The sequence below is a fragment of the Vespula pensylvanica genome, chromosome 12 (assembly GCF_014466175.1).
Source record: "Vespula pensylvanica isolate Volc-1 chromosome 12, ASM1446617v1, whole genome shotgun sequence".
In the NCBI taxonomy this organism is placed as follows: Eukaryota; Metazoa; Arthropoda; class Insecta; order Hymenoptera; family Vespidae; genus Vespula; species Vespula pensylvanica.
In genome coordinates, this window is record NC_057696.1 from 1,570,710 (window position 1) to 1,585,484 (window position 14,775).

Below are 14,775 nucleotides of genomic sequence, written 5' to 3' on the forward strand. Positions count from 1 at the left end.
TATATATATATGCATGCATATACATATATATCAAGAGAAATAATTGTTAGAATTTTCTTGCCACTTTTGATGAAAATAAAAAATGGAAAAAGTTAAAATACAAAACTCATAATGAAAAAGGGAAAATATTCAAGGGAATTAGTTTAAGAAATGAAAAACAAAAAAATCGAAAAAGGAAAGAGAAAAAAGGAAATAAAAACAAAAAAATCAAACGAATTGAATTATGCAGTGCTATCGAATTGTTAGACGATTCTGAAGAGCCGATGATAACGTGCGCGCGAGAGCTTCGGAAAGGTCGATCGGCTGATTCATTCGTAATTGTTAGAAAACGAGGAAGGTGAGAGGGAGACGAGAGGGAGAGGAAGATACTTGGATGAAGAGGGGAAGGGAGAGTGAGAGGAAAAGGAATATCGGTAAGATCGGTAACGCGAGGGAACGAGGAAAATTCTTCGATGCGTATTTGATGATTATCATTGCCTTTAACATCTTGTACTGATATAGTGATGAAAACGTCTTACATTCCAAGTATCGTTTATCTTCGATATGTCATATATATATATATATGTATGTGTGCGCGTGCGTGCGTATATCTGTATGTGTGTGTGTGTGTGTATTAATTATATCGTATTAACTATAAATATAATTAAACTGAGAATAAAAAAGACAGAAAAAGAGGTATGTATGTGTGTGTGTGTGTGTGTGTGTGTGATTCTATTGCAGCAATATATTGCATGTGCACATACATACACACACACGCGCATATACATATATATATTGATGCAATAAAAGGAATGTCAGATCTTTGAAAAGATCTATAGTCATCGATTAATAGAACGATTAATTTCCGAATAACTAATATCCGTCTTGATAGAAATAACATAAGTGTCTGTAACTATAACTATAAATAACTAAGGAAGAGAGAGAGAGAGAGAGAGAGAGAAAGAGAGAGAGAGAGAGAGAGAAAGAGATATTGATGCAACAAACAGGAATGTAAGATCTTGGAAAAGATCGATAGTTATCGATCGAAATAACGATTAATTTTCGAACAACCAATATACATATCTCGATAGATACAGCATAAAGTATCTGCAACTATAACGGAATTGTGAAGAGAAAGAGAAAAAGAGATAAATATTAATGCAATAAAAAGGAACGTTACAGATCTTTGGAAAGATCTATAGTTATCGATCGATACAATGATTAATTTTCGAATAACTAATATACATATCTTGACAGATATAGCATAAACCATCTGCAACTATAACTGTATTAAAGTCGTGAGAGAAAGAGAAAGAAAGAGAAAGAGAAAGAAACAGAGGAGAGAGAGAGAGAAAGAGAGAGAGAGAGAGAGAGAGAGAGAGAGAGAGAGAGAGAGAGAGAGAGAAATATTGATGCAACAAAATGGAATGTTAGATCTTTGAAAAGATCGATAGTTATCGATCGATATAATGATCAATTTTCGAATAACTAATATCCGTCTCGATAGAAATAACATAAGCATTTGCTGTGTAAGCTTATGTTAGAAAATATCGTTGATCGCTCGAGGCAATCTAAACGTTTAAAGTCAGCCAGCCTTTCTCTAACTCGTCTTAGTCGTTAGTCGAAGATGACTTCTTCTTCTTCTTCTTCTTCTCCTTCTTTTTATTATTATTATTATTATTATTATTATTATTATTATTATTATTATTATTATTATTATTATTATTATTATTCGTCTACGTCTATGTCTGTCTACGTCTTCGTCTTCGTCATCGTCATCGTTTTCGTCTTCGTCTTCGTCTTCGTCTTCGTTTTCATCTTCGTTTTCATCTTCGTTTTCTGATATAAAAGACTTTCGTAGAGCGTTAGGAAGAAGTGGAGGTGCGGCTTGATGACGAATGGAAAGTGAAATGACGCGAGGATTTGATCTAACGTTAGTTATATAGCAGATATTTTTATAGTATATATATATATATATATACGAATACATAAGTAAGTTAATATAACCCGTTCTTTTCGTATTGAAAAAGAAAGAGAGAGAGAGAGAGAGAGAGAGAGAGAAAGAGAGATAATTACATAGAAACTTTGAGTTAACGATTTATTACCTTTCGAATCATTCTAATATATTTATTTATCGAATCGACACGATATCATTATACGTTTTAATTTTCTTTATAATACAATGTTATTATGATATAGGATTAGATAACGTTTAGAAAAATCAATCAGTCTATTTCCTATTTGATAATATTCCGATAGATTTTAAACCCTCCCTTCCACCCTCCTTTTCATATGTACAGACATGAGATACAATGATGTTAGATAAATATGAGTCAATGTTTTTCCGTTTTAGAGAATAGCAATAGAAATTTCTTTATCATTACTAAATTTACTTTCACTTAAACATCGTTGAATATATATATATATTAATTTAATACAAAATATTTACTTTTTGTCCAAAGAAAAAAGAAATATATATATATATATATACATTTCTTTCAACAATTATTTCATTTACGCGCGAATATTTATAAATTATGCGAGAATTCAGCTGGTATAATAACAACAACGTTACGGATGTATTTATATTCTATACGTAAAAAAGAAAGACAGAATGAGGAAACGTTAACAAGTATATACACACACATATATATATATGTATATAAATATATATACACATATATACTTATACATATACATACATACATACATATGTATATATATATATATATCTAGATATAGTTATCGAGTATTAAGACTCACGGTATCTCCGCATGAGGTTCTTTTTGTAGGGTTTGGTACCAGGCGGTCTGGATCTCGACCTCGCGGTACCATCCTTCTGATTGTTGTCCGAACAGGAATCGTCGGAATCTTCGGAACAGGTACGATCCTCTCTGTCTTGAGAGTAATCCGAGCTGGTACCAACGAAACATCCTCTTAGCCTTAGACTAGCTGCTGCATTTCCGTAATCATCGATTTGTTGCTGTTCTTGCTGTTGTTGTTGTTGCTGTTGTTGCTGTTGTTGATATTGTTGTTGTTGTTGTTGTTGTTGTTGTTGTTGTTGTTGAAGATGATCTTTACGGTCTTTACGATCCTGATGATGATGATTATGATGATGATTATTATTATGATGATTATGATGATCCTGTTGTTCGTTCTCGTCTCTTCCTAATTCGGCATAATCTCCAACTCGGACGCTGAGGTCCAATGGCTGATCCTCGAGCATCTCGTTTTCGTCTTCGTATCCACCTTCGTTATTTTTGTTCTTTTCCTTTTTTCTCTTTTCCTTCCCTTTTCTTTGCTTCTCCTTTCTCTTTTTTCCTTATTCTTCACGTTTCGTCGGATAAATAAATAAATAAAATGGATGGAGAGAGGAGAGAGAGAGAGAGAGAGAGAGAGAGAGAGAGAGAGAGAGAAAGAAACGAAACCAAAAGCGGAAAGTTTCCGCTGATAAACCGCACTAACGAACGCGCACTAACAGCAGAACACGCTAATCATCGTTTTCAATCATTTTGTTGATTATTTTATGTGAACTTATCCCTAAGTAAAGGGACGACGACGACGACGACGACGACGATGACGACGACGACGACGACGACGATGACACTATTATTATCTTTCCACCTCTTCAAACTTATTATCTTCTTTCTTCTTTATTATCTTCTAATTTCAACTTTTCCTTATCAATCGGGAGAAATAGGATCGGTTAATAGGCATCTCGGCCTTTCCGATTTTTCTATCCTTTTCTTCTTTCTCCCAAATATATTATCTATTTATCTATCTATCTATGTATCTATCTATCTATCTATCTATCTATCTATCTATCTATCTATCTATCTCTTCTTTCTCCCCCTCATATACACACGCCGCACGCGTACATACGTACACGTACGTATCTCCGTATGTATATACACATATGTATGTGTATATATACAAACACATATATATTATATATATATACACACACACACACCGACACACACGAAGAAGACACTAACACGAGCGCGTTTAATCTTATCCCGTCTCTCCTCGGCTCTCTCGATCTTCGCGATATACTCGAAAGGAACGAGAGTGAAACAGAGAAAAAGAGAGTGAGTGAGTGAGTGAGTGAGTGAGTGAGTGAGTGAGTGAGAGAGAGGGTGAGAGGGTGAGGGAGAGAGGGAGAAAAGAGGTTCGACGTACCTCTCGCGGTCGCGCGTTCACTTCCGGTCTGCTTGCTTGCTTACTTGCTTGCTACTACCTCCTCCTCCTCCTCCTCCTCCTCCTTCTTTTCACAGACCAATCGTAGCGGCCTTGCCAGAGTAAAAGATCAGAGTACGTAGTAATAGTAGTAGTAAGTAATAATAGTAGTAGTATCAGCAGTAGCAGTAGCAGTAGTAGTAGTAATAGTAGTAGTAGTAGTACTACTAATGCTATTTAACTCTCTTCTCTTTCAACTTTTTCCTTCTTCCTTCCAAATTATTCTTTTCGTGTTTGTTTTTATTTCGTTTGTCGGGCGCGCTCGCGCGCGCGCGAGTGCGTTAATTTTTATTTCCTTGTCTCACACACATACACGAGCACACGCACGCACACGCTCGCACGTACGTACGCACGCACAATTTATTAGACGTAAGAATGATAGAGAAAGTGAAAGGTAATGGTGGTGATGTTGACGTTGGTGATAGCGATGTTGATGGTATAGTAGTAATTATACGAATAATACGATCTTCTTCTTCTTCTTCTTATTTTCTTTCTTTCTCTCTTTCTTCGTTATTATCCTCTTCGTTCAGTGTCCTTCAAAATTTACTTCGTTTATGTAAAATCACCACCAAGGACAAATGACCTTACATACACGTCCTTATCTCCCGGTATACATTATTATCCCGTTCTTTCTTATACACACGTTCTATATCTAGTTATCTATCTCTTACTTTCTTTTTCTTTCTTTCCGTCCTTTTCTTTTTATCTATCTTTTTTTCTCTTTCCTTTCCTCGTTCGTACCCAGACGAAATATTAACACTTATCCACGACGACGACGACGACGACGACGACGACGACGACGGCGACAACGATGACGACGACGACGACGATAACAACGAGGGATGAGGGGTGGGGGGTGAGGGTTCAAGGGAAATTAAAAAGAAAAGAGGGAGAAAACGAAAAGTATTCGTAGTTCGTTGGTCGAATCTCACGAGACACAATTCCTCACGAACACACACTTATACGGGAAGTATAGAAAAGTGATATAAAAATTAATAATGATGATGATGATGATGATGATGATGATGATGATGTTGTTAATAGTAATAATATTATCGTAATAATAATGAGTGGCGATGATAACGGAGAGAAAAAAAAGATTCCAACGATTTTTCCCTTTTTTCTTATTCGATCGTTTCTTCTTCTTTCTCTTTTTCCTTTTCTTCTTCTTCCTCTTCTACTTTATCTGTTTCTTCTTCTTTTCTTCTTCACGTTGTTTCTTGATCAACGTTTAAAAAAATGTTGATTTAACGAGGCGTGTCTATCCCGATCGAAGAAAGATTTAATTCTGACGGAGAAAACAAATACGATCTCTCGCGACCCTTTTTTTTTCTCTTCTAATACCATTAATAATAATAATAATAATAATAATAGTAATAGTAATGATAATAATTATAATAATAATTATAATAATAATTACAATAATTGTAATTGCAATGGACAACAATTATTATATATACACATATATATATATATATATTTTATATACACATATAACTATGTATATATAAAAAAACGTAAGAGAATAAAAAATGATTGACGAAGAAGAGTCGTGTAAATGGTACGTGCGTTGCCGTGTAATCGTACGTATTCACGTATGTATACGTATGTACGTTACGTTAAACGTGTACGTTAAACGTGTACGTGTGCGTCTGTCTCTTCGTCTCGATCGCGTTATTATATCCCACGTTCTCGCGCGGCGAGGCTACGGTCGCCGGTGGCACACTGACTGACTCGGAACCGGGGTAGCCCGCTAGTCCAGACTCGTTCACTCACTACTCCAGACTCACACTCCACAAGTTCGAGCGCCGTATTCGTTCTCTCGCTCGCGCTTATTCGTTCGTTCGCTCGCTCGCTTGCTCGCTTGCTTGCTTGCTTGCTTGCTCGCTCGCTCGCACGCTTGCTTGCTTGCTTGCTTGCTTGCTCGCTCGCTCGCTCGCACGCTCGCACAAGCTAGCTCACGCCGCTCCGATCGTATACGTTCGGCTCTCTTCGTCTATCTATTACGTTCGGCCAACCTCGGCTCGTTCCGTCCTAAGCTGCTTCTCACTACTACCACCACCACTACCCACCACCACCACCATTACCACCACTACTACCACCACCACCACCACCACCACCACCGTTCTTGCCGCCGTCGCCGCCGACACCGCCGCCGCTAGCTCTGCTAGTACCACTACCACTCTTCTCTTTCTCTTTCTTTTCTCTTCTCTTTTCTTCCTCCTCTTCCTCCTCCTCCTCTTCTTCTTCTTCTTCTTCTTCTTCTTCTTCTTCTTCTTCGTCGTCGTCGTCGTCTTCTTTTCATCTTCTTCTTCTCGCCGCAACGTCCTACGGCCCGGCCTACTCCCTCCCCACCTCACTCTTCTTACCGACTACGATCCTACCTTCTCTACTACTTCTTCCCCCCACCCCAACCCGGAGCGCCACCGTCCTCCGCCTCCATTCCGCGCCATCTCTTTTCCTACCTTCTATTAATTTTATCCTTCTTCTTCTTCTTCTTCTTCTTCTTCTTCTTCTTCTTCTTCTTCTTCTTCTATTGCTTATGCGAGAGAGGGAGAGGGAGAGAGAGAGAGAGTGAGAGTGAGAGTGAGACACAGAGACTACGACGATCGCTCGCTCGCTCGCTCGCTCGTTTGCTTGCTCGCTCGTCACGCACGCACACACAGTCGCGTACCGTCGCTCGAGACGAACGGATGCGCGTAGCCTACCGCAATATTCTGCCCCTTACGACGCCCTTTTTTTTTCTTCTTTTTACTTTTTCCTTCTCTTCCTCCTACTACGTATATATATTATATATACGTACATGTGGCTGGCTAATAAGTAATGTCAGAATTTCTTTTTTAATCTAAATAAGTAATAGTATATTTGATATTTTAATTTTAACAATCGTAAATTGTTTTTCAATATTTTCAACGTGGAAATAAAATGTATTAGATATCTATAGAAAACTTTTCTGAGAAATAATACATTTTGATTAGGTAATATCTAATTAACTAATATCATATTACTTGATATTTAAATAAATATATATAGACAAATTATATTCGATATATTTTTAATAAAAAAAAAAAAGAAATTTCGATTTTAATCGATTCTCTGTCTCTTTTCCCCTCTCTCTCTATATATATACACACACACACACACACATTTTTACATTTTTCTATTAATTAAGAATGTAATTTTCATTGGTATTAATATAGCGAATGCTTTCCCTCTATTTTTTTCTTTTCCTTTTTTTAATAAGTATCTTATAGCCGTCAAAACGATTAACGTTCTCTGTCCCATATATATTTTCATTGAAAATTTGGACTTTGAACGGTCCGATTCATCGGTCCGTAAAAACATCGATCTCAATGTTTTTATATAAGAGAAAATATATTTCAATGTTTTTTTTTAAATTAAAAGATTGTCGTTTTGATTAATATTAACAGAGAGATCATTTTAAAATTCAGATATAAATGATTCATTGTTAAAAACACTGAAGAATTTCTTGGATAGGTCTATAATATAATTATATATACATACACACACACACATCATACGTAAGCATTCTATTTTTTTCCCTTTATCACGTTATAACTTTCGTCTATTGGGATAGGACGTGAAGATCGATCGACGAGGATTTTTTTTCACTCTCTCTCTCTCTATCTCTTTTTCTTTTTTTTCTTTACCGGTAGTCGTCGTCTCCCGTCGTTCGCCTTTCGTGGAAACGTGTATGTATGTGCCACACGATGGCTTTGTAAAACTCTCAGTTTTCTCTCTCTCTCTCTCTCTCTCTTTCTTTCTCTCTGTCTGTCTCCTCTCTCTCTCTCTCTCTCTCTCTCTCTTTTTCTCTCTACGGCGTGCGTTACGAGTCCCTGACCTTGTCGATCCTCCAGCGGAGCGATCGGTTGCGACGACGAGCGGTTAGGCTCGCAGGAAGAAGAGCTCGCGAGCTTGTGTGTGCTTCTTCTTCTTCTTCCTCTTCTTCTTCTTCTTCTTCTTCTTCTTCTACTTCTTCCTCTTATTTTTCTCCTCCTCCTCTTCCTTCTTCTTCTTCTTCTTCTTCTTCTTCTTCTCCTCTCAGCCGATCTCGCAGCGGGTGAACGAGCGCGCGAGGTCATCGCCGGAGGAGAACGATTTTTCGAAGATCCTGTCTTCTCTCTTTCTCTCTCTTTCTCTCTCTTTCCATCTATCTATCTCTATCTCTCACACTCTCTCTTTCTTTCGCTCTTTCTACTCCGGTTTCGGTCGCTCTTATCTACGAGACAAGTACGATATATCGATTAAACTTGACAGCTCTCGCGCACGAGCCAATTCTCACTAACGATTTCCGCGAATGGAAGACGAATTTCTTTTTTTTTTTTTTTTTCTTTTTCTTTTTGAACGAACTTTAACTAGGGAGAGAGACACAGAGAGAGAGAGAGAGAGAGAGAGAGAGAGAGAGAGAGAGAGAGAGAGAGAGAGAGAGAGAAGGGGATAATAGTACTTGCTGTTTCAGATCAGCTGTTCGTAATTTTTAATTCATGCTTTGAATCGAACGATGATGTTAATAGGAGACGAACTAATAGAGAGAAAAAGAGAGATATAATAGTAGTTGCTGTTTCACATCAGCTATTTGTATTCTCGAATTCGTACTTTCAATTACAATGATATTGAAAAGAGAAAGAGAAAGTGAAGGAGAGATAGAGTGAAATATTAATACTTGCTGTTTCAAATCAGCTGTTCGTAGTTTGGAATTCATGCTTTGAATTGAATGATGATATTAAAAGGAAACAGATTAAGAGGGATAAAAAGAGAACGAGAGAGAGAGAGAGAGAGAGGGGGGGGGATAATAGTACTTACTGTTTCTAATCAGCTGTTCGTAGTTTTCAATTCATGCTTTGAATTGAACGATGATATTAAAAGGAAACAGACTAATAGAGAGAGAAAGGAAGAGATGTTAATATTTGCTGTTTCAAATCAGCTGTTCGTAATTTTTAATTCATACTTTGAATTGAACAATTATATTAAAAGAAGACAAACTAACAAAGAGAATAAGAGACAGAGAGAGAAAGATAATAGTTGCTATTTCAAATCAGCTGTTCGTAATTTTGAATCCATGTTTCGAATCGAACAATAATATTAAAAGAAGACTGATGCAGAGAAAGGGAGAGATAATAATACTTGTTCTTTTAAATCAGCTATTCGTATTCTCGAATTCATACTTTCAATACGATGATGTTAAAAAGAGAAAGAGAAAGTCAAAGAGAGAAAGAGAGAATAAATAATAGTAGCAGTTGTTTGTCAAATCAGTTTTTCGTATTCTCAAATTAATGCTTTAGAGTTGTGGAATGAAATTAATCTTGTATGATTAATCTTATTGATTTATCGGCACTATCCTTATCGATCTAACAAGTATCTGAGAAAATTACTTTCGATACTAGTTAGAAAAAAATTGTTGATAAAACCTAAATGATATAATCGATGAGAGTCTACTTCCTCGATTCTTCGACGCATAAATATATATATATATATATATATATATATATATATATATATATATATACACACAAACGTACGCGCGAGCACGTCAGCGCACGTGCACACATACACATTGATTCCAATCTTTTACAACTTCGTTTTCCTTATTTGAAAATTTTATACGTTCGTCTGTGAATTGTCGTTTGACAATTTTTCTTATCTTATTTTTTTTCTTTTTTTCTATTAGAAAATTTATTATCGTATCATCCTTTTTTTTTTGCTCGTTTGAACGTGAATATTAAGTTAAGTTCTAAAGTTGAAAAAATATCATACAGTACAATCGTTTTAATATCGAAATATTAAAACGATGATTTTAAGATAATAATAGACGATAATAATCGTAAGCTATATCAAATTATCTATTACTTGTATCAATACTTATATATTACACGAGTATAAAAATTATATTATATAAAGATCTTATTATTATATGAAGATTAAATGCAAGATCTATTTCTAAATATATTATAAAATGTTAAATTAAATATCGTAATGATGAAAGAATTTCAGCATACAGCTACAAAATTATACGACATATATTATTAACTTGGAATCAGTTAAACAATTAACTAACATAAGATATATAACAACAACAACAACAACAACAACAACAACAACAATAATAATAATAATAATAATAATAATAATAATAATAATAAAAACAAAAAAAAAGAAAAGAAAAGAAAAAAAAAATAGTTAATAATTTAAAGACATATGTTATACATATATACATATATAATATATTTCTCTCTTTCCCTCTTCTTCATGAGAACTTATGGGGATATGGCGTGTCTCACATGTAAAAAAAAAAAAAGAGAAGAAAAAAAAAAGGAAAGAGAAAGAAAAAAAGATATGTGCCTCGATTTCGCGGCGGTGAGAGATCGGTTTAATCTCTCTCGATGTTACATATGTACGTAAGTACCTACGTATGTATGTACATATGATGTATATATATATGTATGATTTATATATGTACGTATGTGTGTATCCCCCTACATGGTCAGGTTTACGAAGTTTTGATTTCGGTCTGCGGTTCCATTTTATACATATGTACCTATACACACATATATATGTACCTACATGCATATATACGTATATATATATATATATATATATATATATATATATATATATATACACACATATGTCTATCTTCTTTGTCTCTCTTCATCGTGATCATTGATGCACGTAGGATAATTCTCAGATCGTCTGTAACTATAATATAATACGTGATACGCCCACAGTGTGTCGAAACATAAATGTACCAAATATACATATATATATTCACACAGATATATATATGTATATAAGAACATACATATATGTATGTGAATATATATATATATATATATATATATATTTGTTACGTATACGCATGTGAATATATATCTATGTGAACAGATGTATATATAAATAGATGTATATGGATATATGTGTATGTAAATATATATATTTAGATACGTATGTACGTGTAAAATATGTAAATGCGTAAATGTCTTTAGTATTACGTAGGTACAAGTCACTTGAAAAGCTTCAACTATTAACACATGTGTAGAAATGTAACCTGTAAATATGTCAACGAGTAGAACGATAAATATAATGATTCGAGGAAGTGATATGTTACTTATTCGAAACTATTCACTCAGTTCCTTTAGATAAAAGCCAAAATAAACAACCTTCAAATATCTTAATTGAAAAACATTAAATTCTACTTCCTTATTCTTCTTACGTCATTTCGTAGATAAATATGTGTATCTTTTTTTTTTTTTTTTTATTTCTTTTTACTTTTTTTCTTTTTTCTTTTCTTTTTTTTCAACGTTTTCGGAACGTTCTGTTATTAACTCGTGTGAGTGTGTGGTTATGTGTGTGTGTGTGTGTGTGATAATATGTCTTATGTAAAATGAAACATTTGAAAAATATTTTCGAGACGTCTTAGATATTATATAATGTACGTTAGAATGTTTATAATATATATATATATATATATATATATTATAAATATATATGTATTTATACGTATACAATATATATAATTATATATGTGTAATTATATATCTATACATACTAATACACGTACTTATCCTGTTCGATATCTCGATAATGGATCTCTAAATATCTAAACTTAAATAATTAATTTTCGTTTCTTTTACTTTATTTCGACGATCTGAAATTTGCATGAAATACGAAAAAAGAAAAAAAAGAAAAATAAGAGAAAAGAAAAAAGAAGAGAGAAAAAAAAAACAAAAATAAATATTGATTTCTTTTTCTTAAAAATATTTTTGAAACGTTATGTATCTGTATATAATATGTTAAACGCGTATATATAGAGGAGACAAAGGTGCATATCACTTTTACTATAACTATATCCTTTTTTTGTCGACATCTCGATTGATCCTCCAGGCGACGACACGATGTTTTTCCATTGAAGGTGAACCTCATCGGTCCTCAATTCATTTATTTCTATGTATATACTGTGTACCTGTCTGCACGCCTGTATATGCATATAATATACATACATACATACATATATATATATATATATATATATATATATTTATATTTGCTAACGTCATTGCCACCCATAAATACTTCGACATTTTTATAAAATATTTATGGTTGATTAGAAAGACGATTAGAAGGAGAAAAATGAGATATTTAATAAAAACTTCAAGTCATTTTTATTGAACACAAATATATATATATATATATATGCATTTATATATTTAATATGTATAAGTAATATGTGTGTATATATATATATGATTATATGTTTGTATGTGTGTATGTAGGTGTATGTATTTCTAAGTAAAATAATGTATGTAGTTATTTGTTCTTTCTTTCTTTCTTTCTCTCTTTCTTTCTTTTCTTTTTTTTTTTCTTTTTTTAGAAAACTACGTCGCCAGAATGGATTTAGGAGGAACGATTACGAAGACCTCTACTACCATCGCGAGATCCTACTCGTGGTCATGGCCAGATTAAAGGGGGAGCTGAAAGGTCAACTGCCTCAGGGCGCCTATTCAATAGAAAGGCTAACTGCGCTTGATTATTGTATTATTTATCATAAAAATTAGACATACTTTCTCTCTTTCTTTCTTTCTTTCTTTCTTTCTTTCTTTCGTCTGCATCTGCTTCTCTATCTACTATCCTTCTATTTTTTTATTTTATTTTAATACTACTTTTTAGATCCATATTTTATTTTATTTATGTTTCATTTATGTTTTCATTTTCTTTTCTTCGTTTTTGTTTCTTCTTTTTATTTATTTTTTTTTCTCTTATCTTCTCATATTTCGCGTATTCTGAATATCCATTCTTTTTTTGTCGTTGTAACACCAATTCGAATTTAATCGAATTTAAAAATTGACGAATTGCAGAGTTCTTCTTTATTTATTTTTTTTTATTTTTCATAGAATGCGTTTATTGAAAAATTTACGTTTGTTTATTAATCGTTATCGTTGCAAGATCGAGCATTAATATTAATCATAAAGCAATTTGCGAATGCGACGACGTAGAATTGTCGAATCGGAAAATCTGATAAATGTAAATTGAAAATTGTAATTGTTTAGATAAACATATCGATCTATTTATTGTTTCAAAATTAAATAACAGGAAACAGAAGGTTTCTCCATTATTTGTTTCCCTTTTTTTCCACACAAGATATCATTAAAATATCATTTGCATAACGATAATTTTTCTAGATTCATTAATATCCTGAAATCCAATCGTTACAATAATTAACAATATTCCTACGAAACATCATCCTGATTAAATCATCCAATTAATTTAAAAGATCAACGGATATCGTTGACATCATATCCATTCAAAACCTTATATTTATTAATACAATTCAATAATAAACAATTAATTGATATCCAAACTTATCTCTTTCTAATATCATTCTAATGATATAAAAATCATTAAGTTTTAATGATTACGATTTCAGATTTGTTTTAGTTAGAGTTTGGGAAAGGTAGAGTTAGATAGCAGAGACAGAGCCAGACTAACACATACACGCATATACACATACACACATAGACACATACGTATATACATACATACACACACACATACACACACACACACAAACACACATACATATCAATGGTGTCAAGCTGCATCCAGCCGAGAGCAGTCGAGAGGAGCTATTTTGGCGCAAAAACGTTAGACCGCTCGCTTGCTCGCTCGCTCGCTTGCTTGCTTGCTTGCTTGCTTGCTTGCTTGCTTTTGCTTGGCTGGCTCAGAGAAAATCTCGTAACTCTCGCCGATCTTGGAACGGGACGACGCCCAATCCAGGAAAAGCGCGATTTCTAATTCGTCGACTCCTCGTCGCTATGTCTCTTTCCGATTACCTTGTCGCTTATCGTTCCGGACTTTCATCTTTTACGATCGAGATTTTTTCTCACGTTTTTATAATCGATCGATTCACCTACGATCATCTTTTCCATTATGTCTCAATCGAATTCTCATGTATATATATATATTTTTTTTTTTGTTTTGTTTTTATTTTTATTAATATTTTTATCGATTACGAAGAATAACGATTCGTTTATAATTTATCACTTTGTATCGCGAATTTAATTTATTAATTTTCTTTTTATTTATCTTTGTAAACTATTATTATTATTATATGCTTTTTTTCAAGAAGTGTAGTTATACAGATATTGGTAAAAATCATCAGATTAAAAATTATTCGTTTAAAAAGGAATTACATATAACAGTTAATACTAGTAGTATAGCATAATAATAAATCGATTTGAATGATTATAACAAGAAACTTATATGAGATATATCAATATAATAATTTACAATTAATAATCTCTTCGAAAAATATTATTCAAGCATCAATTATCAGCAAATAATTAATCGATCAATCGATCAATCATTGTCATAATCAATATATTCAAATCGAAAATAATAATAAATACAACTTTCAAATCTACGTCTAATGATTTATTTCGGTGTTGAAAGAAAGAAATAAAATTAAATAATAAAAAAAAAAATAAAAATAAGGGAACAAAAAAGAAAAAAGAAAGACGAAACAGAGCAAGGGAGAGTTCA

At 33.3% G+C, this 14,775-nt stretch overlaps 1 protein-coding gene across 3 annotated transcripts in view; it reads right to left on the minus strand.

Moving 5' to 3' along the window:
• The window catches only part of LOC122633345 (ecdysone-induced protein 74EF), a 215,419-nt gene that overhangs the window by 56,040 nt on the left and 144,604 nt on the right, over nt 1-14,775 (minus strand). Inside the window, exon 1 of one of the 3 annotated variants that reach the window (XM_043821140.1) lies at nt 2,743-3,327. The exons of the other annotated variants lie outside the window; for them this stretch is intronic. Coding sequence (XP_043677075.1) covers nt 2,743-3,205 — 463 coding nt within the window. The 5' untranslated portion in view covers nt 3,206-3,327. Of the gene's footprint in view, nt 1-2,742; nt 3,328-14,775 lie in introns of those variants that run through there. 3 annotated transcript variants of the gene reach the window in all.